Source organism: Zootoca vivipara, chromosome 16 (assembly GCF_963506605.1).
Source record: "Zootoca vivipara chromosome 16, rZooViv1.1, whole genome shotgun sequence".
In the NCBI taxonomy this organism is placed as follows: domain Eukaryota; kingdom Metazoa; phylum Chordata; class Lepidosauria; order Squamata; family Lacertidae; genus Zootoca; species Zootoca vivipara.
This window is the reverse complement of record NC_083291.1, coordinates 31,619,168-31,633,283: the sequence shown is the minus strand read 5'-3', so window position 1 is coordinate 31,633,283 and position 14,116 is coordinate 31,619,168. Positions and strand designations below refer to the sequence as shown.

At 48.3% G+C, this 14,116-nt stretch overlaps 1 protein-coding gene across 2 annotated transcripts in view; it reads left to right on the top strand.

The window, feature by feature from the left end:
• Positions 1–6,178: 6,178 nt before the first annotated feature.
• Positions 6,179–14,116, top strand: part of SLC44A2 (solute carrier family 44 member 2) — a 63,986-nt gene continuing 56,048 nt past the window's right edge. The window contains exon 1 of one of the 2 annotated variants that reach the window (XM_060268812.1): positions 6,179–6,511. In XM_060268812.1, the coding sequence (XP_060124795.1) occupies positions 6,460–6,511 (52 nt within the window). In that variant the 5' untranslated portion in view covers positions 6,179–6,459. The remainder of the gene's footprint in view (positions 6,512–14,116) is intronic. The other variant, XM_060268810.1, reaches the window with a different exon arrangement.

The following is a 14,116-nucleotide window of genomic DNA, read 5'->3' as shown; positions in this document are numbered from 1 at the left end:
AACATGATTAGGCATATGAGATTTAAAAGCTTGCTTTTCTTATTTTAATTGCATTATTATATGGATTAAAAGAAGATCAAATTCCGCTTACTCTATGCGTTCCATGTGTCCCAAGACACAAATATTATTAACATTTCAGGCACATGTCATATACTGCATTAACCAGCAGAGGGTTGCACAATGCTTTGAACATCTGTTCAACTGACTGGGCATTTCTCCATATTACATTAACATGATGTTTTGGATTTCCTGCAGCGTTAATGGATTTTCAGTGGCTAGAAAGTACATTCAAATTAGAAATGGATCGCTTCTCATTAACACTGATGCATATTGTACATTGTTTATTTATTATAGCATTGGTTTAGAAGCTATTGCATAGGTTTCTTTTTAATAAAAGGATGGCCATATATTGTTTTGGTAGGAAGTGCTGTCTTCACATTGGGATAACAGATTACAGAAGGAATAACAGTGGGGTGCAACATTCTATATACTATCATAAGCAAAAATAATAATATGTCAGTTTGATCCAGGATCAGAATTTTCTTTCAATGGCAGTACTCTGCCAGGGGTCTTGGGAAGTAGTATCCAGTGCCTCTGAGCATGTTGAAGAGGGATGAATTAGTTTGCTCTCAACAACTTTAAATAAGTCAGCATCTGGATAATGAATCATGGAATGCTGCGGTCCTTCCTGAAGGAGTGTCTCCACCCCCATCGTTCTGCCCGGACACTGAGGTCCAGCTCTGAGGGCCTTCTGGTGGTTCCCTCACTGCGAGAAGTGAGGTTACAGGGAACCAGGCAGAGGGCTTTCTTGGTAGTGGCGCCCGCCCTGTGGAACGCCCTCCCATCAGATATCTGACTTTTAGAAGACACCTGAAGGCAGCCCCATATTGGGAAGTATTTATGTTTGATGTTTTATTGTGTTTTTAATATTCTGTTGGGAGCTGCCCAAAGTGGCTGGGGAAACCCAGTCAGATGGGTGGGGTATAAAGAATATATTATTATTATTATTATTATTATTAGTTCAGGAAGAAGATCAATGTGGGTGGAAGCAGACATGGTGTGAACAACAATCCAGTTAACAACAATCCAGTTAAGAGCCCTCCAGTTTCTTAACTCAGGGACATCACAGCCTCCCGTGCTACGTGTGTGACTTATTCATTTCCTCTCATCATTACATTTTATTTCCATTTTTCCTAGCAAAATATTGCTATTTTTCTAAAGAAAACAAAAAAGGCTCCCCTTGGACCAGAAACTTGACTGGGACAATTAAGAGATTCAGTTACTAAAAGTATTGATCACTCATTCCCCCACCCCCATGCTTATTAAAGGTAAAGGTAAAGGGACCCCTGACCGTTAGGTCCAGTCACGGACGACTCTGGGGTTGTGGCGCTCATCTCGCTTTTTTGGAGATGGAAACGCTGTTTACCTTCTTGCTGGAGCAGTACCTATTTACCTACTTGCACTTTAACATGCTTTTGAACTGCTAGGTTGGCAGGAGCAGGGACCGAGCAATGGGAGCTCACCCTGCCACCAACCTTCTGATTGGCAAGCCCTAGGCCAGGCATCCCCAAACTGCGGCCCTCCAGATGTTTTGGCCTACAACTCCCATGATCCCTAGCTCAGAGGACCAGTGGTCAGGGATGATGGGAATTGTAGTCCAAAACATCTGGGGGGCCGAAGTTTGGGGATGCCTGCCCTAGGCTCTGTGGTTTAAACCACAGCGCTACCTACGTCCCATGCTTATTAGGAAGCAATAAAACAGGCTGTGTGAACCTACAAGGGGGAAACTTTTAATTAGCATTGCAAATGGCCTTTCCTGGGTGGGATTGATTTGTGAATAGGGTTGCCAGACTCAATAGAGGACAGGACTTTTGTGCCTTTAATTGCCCTGCTCTCTTTTGAGTCTGGAAACCTTAAAGAGAAACCAGCAAGCCCTTTGTTTAATTTCCAAGCAAAGGGTCTGCTGGTTTCTCTTTAAGGTTTCCAGACTCAAAAGAGAGCAGGGCAATTAAAGGCACAGAAGTCCTGTCCTCTATTGAGCCTGGCAACCCTATTTGTGAATTCACATTTTAAGAGAATCTTAGCTGTGGAGAAGGATGATAATTCTGCTTCGGGTTTCTTGCAGAAAATCAGTTCTACCACAGTGTTAAAGGGCTCTGATGTGGAAGCAACATGAGGATAGAACTACATGTTCGTTGTGCTCTCTGTTTTTTAAAAGCCAGGTGGGTGCAGTCTGCAGAGAAGAAGCTGAGGGGGCTGTTGCAACATTTTCTGTTAAGCAACAGTATAAAGCAGGCATCTCCAAACTGTGGCCCTCCAGATGTTTTGGCCTACAACTCCCATGATCCCTAGCTAACAGGACCAGTGGTCGGGGAAGATGGGAATTGTAGTCCAAAACATCTGGAGGGCCGAAGTTTTGGGATGCCTTGGTATAAAGGATTTCTGCTGGGGAAAATTTTGAGGGGCTGGAGGAGAAATGCACATGGGCAGGGGTCAAACCTCCTCCTTTCCACCACACAGACTAAATCTCCTGTTGCTGTGGGTTTCCCAGACACACAACCGCCACTACCTATGGCACTTTCATCTAAGCAAGAGTACAAAGCAAAACGTGTAGAAAATATGATTGTCAGAAAGTACATTGGTATTGCCCTCCTTTTTTTCAGTGCAGGGACCCAAGTAAGTATTCTATCCTCCTGCCTTCCTTTGCCTGGTAATGTACAGTCTGCTGTTCACCACAAAGAAGCTATGCACTCAGAGGTTTCCCAGCCAGAAACTCTAATTTGATTGCAAAGTTGTTATTCAGTTGGTGGGCGGGAGAAGGGTTGCCAATTCTTGAAATAGGCCTGGGTGGGTTCTGGGGCAATGCTCCTTAGGTCTTTTGGGGGAGCCGACTTTGAGCTGAGAGGTGGAACCCAACTAGCTTTTTCGGGGAGGCAGGTCCTCATTATTGCAGTTTCCGGAGGCAGAGCCCAGCAGAAAAAGATGTATACTCAGAGGACACATCTTTTAAAATTTGCTGGGGAATGGGGGCGGAGGAGCCTTGCTTTTCTGGTAGCTAGCCTGAAAGCAAAGAACAAAACAAAACAAACAACTAATTCTTTTCTTTTCTTTTTTGCCCCAGTCTGTATAGGCAACCAAAAAGGGATGGCCAAGTTGCTGAACCAAAATTTCTTTCCTTCGGGACTCGAGCAGCCATGCACTGTATTTCCCTGAGCAATTACAAGTCCATCGCTGCTGGGCGTGATTTCCTTTGGATGACAGAGCACATGCGTTTCTGCAATAATCCTGAGGGTATAGGCCAGAATGATCTCAGCTTTTGCTTTAATTGTTTCAGCAACTGAGGTTTGAACTGTAAAATACATCCCTGTTTGCTTGCATTACTGTGGAAAAAGAACTTGTGTGTATTCACCGCTACATCCCTGTCCTTGGATTATTTAATGGTCTCAGCATACATGAGTACCTGTTTTTCTGTGTCATAGATCAGACATAAATTAGAGGGGTAGGGAACAGCATGAGCAAGCTGCTTTTGTGGGCTGTGAGGGCAGGCATGTTCAGCTTAAACATTTCTGGCAGCCTTAACTTCAAAGTGTATAATTCCCTACCTTTTCTAGAAAGTACAAACTTTTCCACATTAAGAAACCTGCGTTCTGCATATGAGTTGACGGCTATGTATACTTCGCTCTCATATATGTACAGTTGATTTCAGAATGTTAAGCTCAGAAGAAACAAAGGAAAGAGGGAGAATTCTGTCTGTTAAACAATTATGTTCTAGCAATGGATATATATTTTGATCCTTGGGAGAGCATATTCCTAAATGGTCTCAGGTCTCAGCACATTCTATGAAAGGCAAAAGCTCACACCGCAGCAGAGTCAACACCCATTTAAATTGTCAGGGAGGAAAGGGCCTGTTGCCAGCCTCTGAGAGTCATTCCTGGATCTGGAGGAGGAAATTATAGGTTGCTTGTCTGTAGTAATATGGTGCTGTGGTTGAGTTTCCTTGTCCTTAACAGCCTCGGAGTGCAAGACAAACATCCAAGAGATTTTAAATCAGCTCTCAGTTTCTATGTAGTGGAGCTGTTACATCTTGTGTTCTGAAAATTAGATACTTTTAAAAGTGTCACTCTCTTTCCTCAATTCCAGGGAAGGCCAATGGGTTGCATGATCCCCTGTCATTGATAAACAAGAACTTTTGTTTGGGGCAAGGGAACCTGCCATACAGGTATCATGAGGAGGAGGAAGTACTTTTGGCCAATCTTGCCAAAACTGCGCTGGCTGCCAACAGAGCTAGCCCAAAATATGTTGCTGGCTGAGACAAAGCTTTAAATTGCGGTTCGAGGACCCGCCCCCTGCGAGAAATGAAGACACAGTGACACATGGAATTTGAGTTAATGGGTAAAATAAGGCCACAACTTTATTGGTTAGAGCAAGTGAGAGGTATTGGCTTAGACATTGGACACCCTAGCAAGCATGACTCCACCCCGCTCCGTGGGGGGTCATATAAGGTTAACACCCCGAGGGAGGAGCCTGTTGATGCAGATACAAATGAAAGCTTCCCCTGGTGTCACCGGGGGTCGTGCCATGGCCCTAGCCCCCAGCAGGGCATCGGACGGGATCCATGACCGCCAGATCCCTTAAGGGGATACCCCTATGAGAGGAGGGTTGGATGATGGCCACAAGCAGTCCTCAAACACACCAGACAACTCCACATTCCAATGCCTACTGCCAAATACCGAAAGCAGTTGTGACAAATTGCTACGAGGTAGGCGAAAAAACCAAGAGGCCGGTGCCAATTGGATAAAAAACTCCTACCAGGCCCCTTGGGCAACCAAAGGCGACCAACCGAAGTCCATAGCAAGGTCAAAGCAAACACACTAAGGGAAGATGAAGACCTAAAGGGAGGGTGGGCGGGAGATCCGTTGGGGAGCAGCAGCAGAAGGGGGATTCGGATGCTGCCGTGCTGTTTTAAGGCAGGTAACCCCGCCCATGGACTGGCCCTATTGGCCAGCCAGAGGCCTGAGCGTGGCAGCAGGTATAGGTGAAGCAGGGGGCCGAACACGCCCCCCGGCTTGGCGCGTAGAGCGGGTCCCGCCTGCAAAGTCTCCCCACCCTGGAGAGATCTCCTCTCTCTCTCTCTCTCCCCACCCACCCACCCACCCCAGGTCAAAGTATGTCATACCCAAGGCTGGTTAAGGTATTTTGGCACTTGAGGCAGAAGATGTCCAAGTGCTTCTGTTCCTTTCTGGTAATAAAATTGCCTCCCTCTGCCTGGAGGTGTGGGCTCCCCTTGACATTTGTGGCTCAAAGACATAGCCTCAATGTACCTAATAGTATGGCCGACCCTGGTTGTAGACCTGGCAGCTAGTGGAGCCTCACATATTCTAGTTAAAGGGGGCCCTATAAGTCACCTAGACCAAACAGGCAATGGCATCAACTGAGGAGAGTCACCCCCAGGCAAGCACAATTTGAGGGAGGATGCCTGCTAAGTAACCAACTCTTACAGTCAGGGGTGCCAACTTGAATAATTTTTTTGGGGGGGCGAGCCCCACATAATCGATCACATGATGCACACACACTATTTGAATGGCAATGACCATCAAAACTTTTGGGGGCCAGCACCCTCAAATATGTTATGGGTGGGGCTGAAGACCCCTCTGCCCCTAGGAGTTGCCTCCTATGCTTACAGTGTGGTTAAAAGAAGGGGGTTGCTTTCTGAAAGGCTGTTTGGAAAAGAAGAAGAAAAAGCTCCCTTCAGCTAAGTGAGCGGAAAATCCCAAACAAAATCCCAAACAAGAGTTATACTGAAGCTTTTGGAAACGTCAGGGACCTCTGTGTCCCCTTGCAAAGTCTACTAAGTCGAGGTCCTAAGTTATGGCATGTCGTCTGGCGCCCCAGTTTTGGAGGTTCAGTTTCCCCAAGGCCATGCTGGGGCTTTCTCTGACGCAGAAGCCGATCCTTCAGTGACCTGCATACAGCCTTGAGTATTGCGTATATTTCTTGTTCTCACTGTAAAAAAACCAAACGTGTTAATGGAGGACAATCTGACTCGGCTACGAGTGATCGCCAAAGAAGAAGGTATTGATTGTCTAATAAGTCCTGGCGTGGAGAAGGGGAGCTTAAACCTCGCTGGCTCAGCAGCAACCAACAAAGGCCCTCTCCCTCCAACACTTCCTCTCCCGTAGCCATTTCCCCGTGAGGAAGCGGGTTTTTAAGTGCACCGCACAGCGGCCACGCAAGACAAACGGATCCGCTTCTTCTGTCGCCGCGCCCGCCCCGCCGGGACCGCTAAGCGCAGGAAGGCGGCAGCGCCGAGGCAGGAAAGGGGCGGAGGGCCGTCGGGTGGGCCTGACTTCGCCTCACAGCCCAGGCAACCCTGCCTCTCCCCGCCTCCTCGCAGTCCCCCGGCGGCGCCTGCAGCAGCAGCAGCAGCGCTCTCCGTCCCGCCGGCGGATTTCGGCAGCGATGGACGGCGAGCCGAGCGGCAAGGAGCCCGACGACGCCGACCAAGCTTACGGTAAAGAAGGATGCGCGCGGAGGGAATCCCTCGGCCCGAAGGCAGGGCCGGGGCTCACACTGACCGGGGACCTTCCTTCCTCCCTCCTCTCCCGGCCGCTAGCCGCTGCGACAATGGCGCCCGCCCCCTGTGAGGGGCTTTGCCGGTGGTGGCTCTGCCCGGCTAGGGCGTCGGCCCAAGGCGGGGTGGTGGCTCCTCAGACCCCGGGCTCGAGCAGCCGCCAGCTTCTCCCCTCGGCGCTGCTTCCAGCAAATAGGCAGGTGCCCGCTACCTGAAATCCAGGGCAGGTGGATGGGTCGTTGCCCCTCTCCCAGGTAACAGGTGTGGCCGGACGAGGGAGGGAAGGGCGGCTGCTGGTTTCTTCTTCTTTTGGGGGTGGGGTGGGGCGGGGGAGAGAAGATATATTGCTTTGTTTGTAGCGTCCCTCTATAGCACTGCTTCTCAACCTTTTTTTTTTTGGCTATGCCCCACCTAAGCTTCTCTAAAAACCTGATCCCACCCCTGTGACATATACCGGTAGCTAATTCTTATTATTCCAAAAGCAAAGTCCTGTTCACGTGGATGAAGCCTAAAAGGCCATTCACTGTTAATAACTCATTCTCGAATTGCCCCCCTTAAGAATCAAATTCCCCCCACTGTGTGCCCCACATTGGGAACCAGGGGTCCATAGGTAGCAACCTGTTTTGGACTTGAGGTGCCATGTTCCTGGGGCAGGATAGGAAGCGGGGGTACCAACTTGAAATTATATTTATGCTTTTCAGGTTTATACATTTCGCTTATTTTACAATCATTTTAACATTTCAAAACTTGACTTCCTTGAATAAACTATGGGGTGGGGACCCAGGTAAGCCCCGCCCTGCATAATCAAACACAAGATGTGGCACACACAGACCATTTGAATGGCAATGCCCATCAACTTTTCGGGGGGAACAGTCCCCTCAAATGTTTTACTGGGGGTGGCAAAGGGACCTCAGCCCCTAGGAGTTGACTCCAATGGTGGGGGGCTTTCTCATCTCCCCGTGACCACCAGCTCCCTCCCGATGCGAGGTGGGTCGACTGTTGTTCGGGTGTTCATCATCCTAGCTTCTGATTCTCCATTGACCCAGGAATGTCTGCTGGTCTCCCTGGCTAATCCTGTGACCCATTAGAAGATGAGCAAATTGATTATGGCATGAGTTTATGGACTGCAACTTATGCCACAATCCATCCAGTGCGCCAAGTCTTTGTTGCCTTTCCTGCAACAGACTAAGGGGGCTGCCCTCTGGCCAAAGATGTGTGGGAACCTCTATATAAACAGGAAGCAGACAGAAGCTGTGAAAACAGCAGTGCTTGTGGGTGAAGAAGCTGTCTTAACAGGCAGGGTTTTTTTTTCAAACGCTGGGGGAGGAGGGCATCTATCCCTGCCCACCAGCTTGAAGGAGTTCTCCTCTGATTTAAACTACTGCAAAGCAGTGGTTCTCCAAGGGTGTTGCAGGAGAGGATGGCAAGTGTGATGGGGAAGATTCTAGAGAAATCAAAGAAACATTTAAACATTTCTGAGTAGTGTGGATGTACAACCAGAAACAGTATCCACGCCTCTCTTCGATAGAATTGGCTATTCCTCTACAGTTCTTCATCGCATATTGTTGTGAACAGGGATTTTCAACTCTGATGAATATGAAAGATCAGAAAAGAGAAAGGCTTTTTTGTGGTGATGAGGACATGAGGGTTTGTCTCAAATTGGACCTCACAGAAATGAGATTACCTGGCAAAAGCAAGCTTGCACCTCTCATTGAGTTTGTATACATACATACTTAAGGTGCATGTGTAAGAGGTTCGTTTAATCATTACATTTTGGGAAGGATTTATGTTCTTATGTAGCTGCATTGTTTTATACTCCCCGGATGTCCCATGATCATATTATAAAGCAGTTGTGTTTGATGTTATAAAATATAAATCAAGCACTGCTAGGAGTTGTTTCTTTGTTTTGCAATGTATTTCTTATCAAGAAAAAGTTCAGTGTGGCACTAGAAAATTTTTATTCTGAAAGTGTGGCCCAGGGGAAAGAAGTTTGAGAACCTCTGAACTAGAGCAGCAGGCAGCTCTCTTTTATCTAGGCTCCATCAAAAAGGCCTTTTCTAAACTAACCATTTGATGGGACATTTGATGACAAACTTAGTTGGTCTCTAAGGTGCTACTGGAAGGATTTTTTCATTTGATGGGGATGAAGGAAGTGATAGAAGAGCGTGAGGCTGAATTGGTTGATTGTAAGCTACTACTTTAGGGACCCAGGTGGCGCTGTGGGTTAAACCACTGAGCTTAGGGCTTGCTGATCAGAAGGTCAGCGGTTCGAATCCCTGTAACTGGGTGAGCTCCCGTTGCTCGGTCCCAGCTCCTGCCAACCTAGCAGTTCGAAAGCACGTCAAAATGCAAGTAGATAAATACAGCGGGAAGGTAAACGGTGTTTCCGTGTGCTGCTCTGGTTCGCCATAAGTGGCTTTGTCATGCTGGCCACATGACCTCGAACCTATACGCCGGCTCCCTCGGCCAATAATGCGAGATGAGCGCGCAACCCCAGTGTCGGTCACGACTGGACCTAATGGTCAGGGGTCCCTTTACCTTTACCTTTAAGCTACTACATTACCAGGAGGGCCTGTGCCCAAATATGGTACATGAGGGGGCAGCCTGCCCCTTCCACCAGTACCAACCAGAAAGGAAAGGGGTTTGTTGTGGCCGCAGAAAGCACGGCACTTTGGAAGGCTGGCCCAATTCCCCTCGCTCAACTTTTCTAATTTTCCACTAAAGGCCCCCAGTACAGTATTGGCACTTGCTAGCAAGTGATGCCCTGACTCTAGTTGCTGCTCTCAGAGAAATGTGGGCAGTGGGAGTTCCCCTTTCCTTGAAGGAAGTGTTGCTGTGCTTACATCATGTGCTGAAGATGTCGACGTGACCGGTGGGGTGCCGGGCAGGCTCCTTTAAGGCCTTCCGCCACTGTTCCAGTGAGCTGCTTTCCCTCTGAATTGGGCTTTGCTCTGGGTTTCTCTCTCACACACACTGCCTTTCTTCCACCCACATCCGCCCTAAAACCATTCTTGCTTCTAATCACTCTGTCCTCACTCATGACTTCACTTTCGTTTTCTTAAGACAAAAGCTTGGGCAGTGACTAGATCATGCATCACCAGCTGAGGAGCACAAGCTGCGACAGCCATGCAGTGTTAGAAACTCAGATATAGTAATAATAATAATAATAATAATTTATTTATACCCTGCCCATCTGGCTGAGTCTCCCCAGCCACTCTGGGCGGCTCCCAAATGAATATTAAAACAACACAGCATTAAATATTAAAAGCTTCCCTAAACAGGGCTGCCTTCAGATGTCTTTTAAAATTAAGATAGCTGCTTATTTCCTTGACATCTGATGGAAGGGCAGGTGCTGCTACCGAGAAGGCCCTCTGTCTGGTTCCCTGTAGCCTCACTTCTCGCAATGAGGGAAGCTCCAGAAGGCCCTCGGTGCTGGATCTCAGTGTCCGGGCTGAATGGTGGGGGTGGAGACTCTCCTTCAGGTATACAGGACCGAGGCCGTTTAGGGCTTTGAAGGTCAACACTAACACTTTGAATTGTGCTCGGAAACGTACTGGGAGCCAGTGTAGATCTCTCAGGACTGGTGTTATGTGTTCCCGGCAGCCGCTCCCAGTCACCAGTCTAGCTGCCGCATTCTGGATTAGTTGCATATATAAAGCTAGGCACCAAATGACTCCTTAAAACCAAGCTTACAGTTGCAAAAACAGAACTTTTAGGGAAGCTTTTAATATTTGATTTAATACAATATTTTGTTGGAAGCTGCCCAGAGTGGTTGAGGAAACCCAGCCAGATGGGTTTTAAGCCTAGCAGGTAGCGACTGGTAGAGGAATCTATGTCAGCCAGCCATTGGGATTGAAGGGAGGGAGAGGTCTCTAGCGGGCTATAGCAGAGAGAAGAGGGAATCTTCTAGAGGGGTCTAGTGAGTTCCGCATCACTAAACTGAGCCGCCCGCCGCAAAACTGAGCCGCCCGCTATTAGTTTACCTTCTTATTTACATTTAGAAGACATCGAGGCTGCCTAAATGGATATAAGAAACTGGTTCCAAAAGGGTAAGTTAAGTAATTTCTGTAGAAAATTAAATTTTAAAGGGTAAAGACCTGGCTCAGAAGTACAGTACAATAGGAGAGGACAGACTGACTGGGTTGTGTTTGATGAGCGTCCATTGGAAATTCTTCAAGGAAAATCAGGACTGGATTGAAACTTGTTTTCAACAAGTTTTCTTCAAACCCAAGAAAAATGATATTAGTATAAGACAGGGTCCCCAAACTACGGCCCCCGGGCCGGATGCGGCCCAATTGGCCTCCCAATCCGGCCCGCGACGACCCCCGCCGCCCGCTGCCGCTGCCTGCTCTTATGGCGCGCAGCGCGGCGCCGATCTTAAAAATCAGCAAAAAATCGCCGAAAATCCTTTGTGCGCATGCGTATGGGCCTCTCCCGACCCAGAAGAGGTCATTTCCGATGCACTTCCGGGTCAGGGGAGGCCCATACGCATGCGCACAAGCGATTTTCGGCGATTTTTCCCCGACCGTGCGCGTGTGCGCATGCGCACGGGCGCGCACTCCCCCGCCCTCCGGCCCGCTGCGCGCGCACTCCCCTGCCCTCCAGCCCGCCGCGCGGTAAGTCTGGGGACCCCTGGTATAAGACATGTAACTAGAATAAAAATTTTAAAAAATTCCAAGCAAATAATTGTAATAGCTACTGTAATAAAGCACTGCTATAATTATATATAATTTTCTTAAAATTTTGGTTTCATTCGCCTTTTTCCGTGCTGAAATGTCACAACCTGAACGACCATGGCTCGCCCCCCCCCCCTAGTTTTGATCCTGGGTACGCCCCTGATTTTAACTCCTCCCCTTACTGTTTTCCCAATCAAAGCCATCCTCCCAGAGTTGCTGTTCATTATCTTTTCTCTCAAGATAAGCTAACAGAAAGTTCTGAGTAGTTGGAGGGGATTTTTATGAGGGAAATGGGTCCAATTTAGTCTGCTCCCCGCTCTGCACCCCATTGATTGCTTTTCAGCTCTGAAAAATAATCTAGGTGGTCTAGTTGCAGGTCTCTGACATACAACTACAAGAATTACACCCTCTGCTTCCCTTTCCTTCCACCTTCAGGGAGACTACAGAGCATTCTCCCTGTGATTTGGCACAAGGAGTGTGCCAAGAAGACCTGGAGTAGTTGTTAGAACCAGCAAAGGCCTCCATCAAGCAATTGGTGGCTCTTTTGATCCTGGCTGAGCAGCCGATAAAAGATAAAAGCCTTAAAAGCTGTCTAGAAGCACATTTGCTCCTTTTAATTAGCTAAGCCATTTTCCATTTAGTTCCTCGTCTGTTTTGTCAGCCTCATGACAAGTGTGTGGGACGGCTCTTCTCCCTCCCTCCCATAAAAACTGAGGAAGCTGCCGCCTCCAGATGGGTTGGAGAGTTTGGGACTGTTGAAAGCAGCTGAAACTTTGACATTTGCACATGTGAAATTTGCATTCTGTTTGCAAGCAGCAAAATAGAAATTTGCAGTGTGTTTATGTGCACCTGGTACCTACTGGGTTTTCCTGAAAGCGTTTTATTTTACACTTGTATCATTTGTGACTGGTTGAAGTTGCTCTCGTGGTGCATGTTTCTCCTCAGCACAAGGACTTTTTAAAAAAGAGAGCTTTCATGTCACAGAGCAACACTCACTTGTGCCATATAGACAACAAGCTGCATTGTCTGTAGCCACAGAATCTGCATGCAGTTGGGCCAAAAAGACACCCTGTGTGTCACTGTTGGGCTGCTGCTGATTCCCAACAAAGCAGGGCTGGGAAAGCGGGTAGAGCTTTGAGGCAGAGCATTGGCGAGCAAGAATGGAGGAGCTCAATATTTCCCCTGACTCATACTTTCCCAATTGAAACTGATACCCGCCCCCAAGCTGTGTTTCTTTGTTGAGACACCATTACTGGATGTATCCCCTCCCAGTACGTTTCCGAGCACAATTCAAAGTGTTGGTGCTGACCTTTAAAACCCTAAACAGCCTAGGTCCAGTATACGTGAAGGAGCGTCTCCACCTCCATCGCTCTGCCCGGACACTGAGTTCCAGCGCCGAGGGCCTTCTGGCGGTCACCTCGCTGCGAGAAGCCAAGTTACAGGGAACCAGGCAGAGGGCCTTCTCGATAGTGGCGCCCTCCCACCAGATGTCAAAAAGAAAAATAACTACCAGACCTTTAGAGGACATCTGAAGGCAGCCCTGTTAAGGAAGCTTTTAATCTTTTAGAAATTAGTGTAGTGGAGGAGAGACATGGCTTCCTCTGCCATGGGCCTTCTTGTTTGTACCTCCCTGCTTTGTAGGGATGCGTTCTGGGTTCTACCATCACATTTAGCTTGCCCCTCCATCCTTCCTTGCCTCCAGCTACCATGGCTGCTAATGCCTCTTGGAGTGGTCCTTGATTTTCTCCTCTACTCACCTAATGCCTTCTCCTTCCCTTTGTTGGGCGACTTGACCCACATGGGGAGAACATGCAGTGCCAAGGGGGTGGCAAGGCAGGATTCTGGGCTGAGTCTGAGTGCCCATTTTGAAATTTCCAGAAGGACTATAACTCAGACAGATAAAATAATCTTGGCATACAAGACCCTAGAGTCAAACACTGGATTCTCCAGCCTTGTTGAAGTTCCCATTGGAGCAGGGTAGAGAGGACCAAGGGAGATGGAACCATCCAAGTGGACTCCGGTGGGAGGGCCTAAGCCAGGCTTCCTCAGCCCTCCAGATGTTTTGAGACTACAATTCCCATCATCCCTAACCACTGGTCCTGCTAGCTAGGGATCGTGGAAGTTGTAGGCCAAAAACATATGGAGGGCTGAGGTTGTGGAAGCCTGGCCTAAGCAGAGATTTTGGGAAACAGAGGTGGATTTAGGCGAGCACAGCTGGTTCGCCCAGACAAAGCCAAGAGGGTGCTGCAGGGGGCGCTGCAACAATGATGTAGGACAGGAGCTGAAAGGCAGGGTGTGTGTGTTGAATTTTGGTGAAGGACAGCAAGGGCTAACCTGGTGAAGCTGATTTAAAAGGAGTTACCATGCTGCAGCAACAGGATGTCCAAACCCAGGGAGGCAGATATGGCCCATCAGATATCCTGGCTCAGGACAATGAGGACATGAGGCAGGAAATAGCGCCTACTCTTCCCATGGTACCAACCTCTGGTTTCCTCAGATGCTCTCTTCATAGGTTCCTCCCCCGAGTTTGCCAATTCCCGGCATTGTTGCTTCACGTCCGGTATTTTTTTCTCACTATTGGATACCAGTGGTGTGTGAGAGTCATGGGCTGGCTCATAGCTGCATGGCCAAATGCAGGGGGTTCTTCTGCGGCAGCTTTCTGTCTTTCCTCACACTATTCTACAATTGATGGCTGTGGACACACTCAGTTTCCAGGAGCCTTGGCAATTCCCTGGGCTTGATGGGAGTTGGAGTCCATTGACTTATGGAGGGCCACATCCATGCCCTAGCCGCTTTCTGGCTTTGCTTATCCTATCTGCTGACCAGTCCTACAAATCATGCCTTAAGACAAGAACATGATATGTCTCTG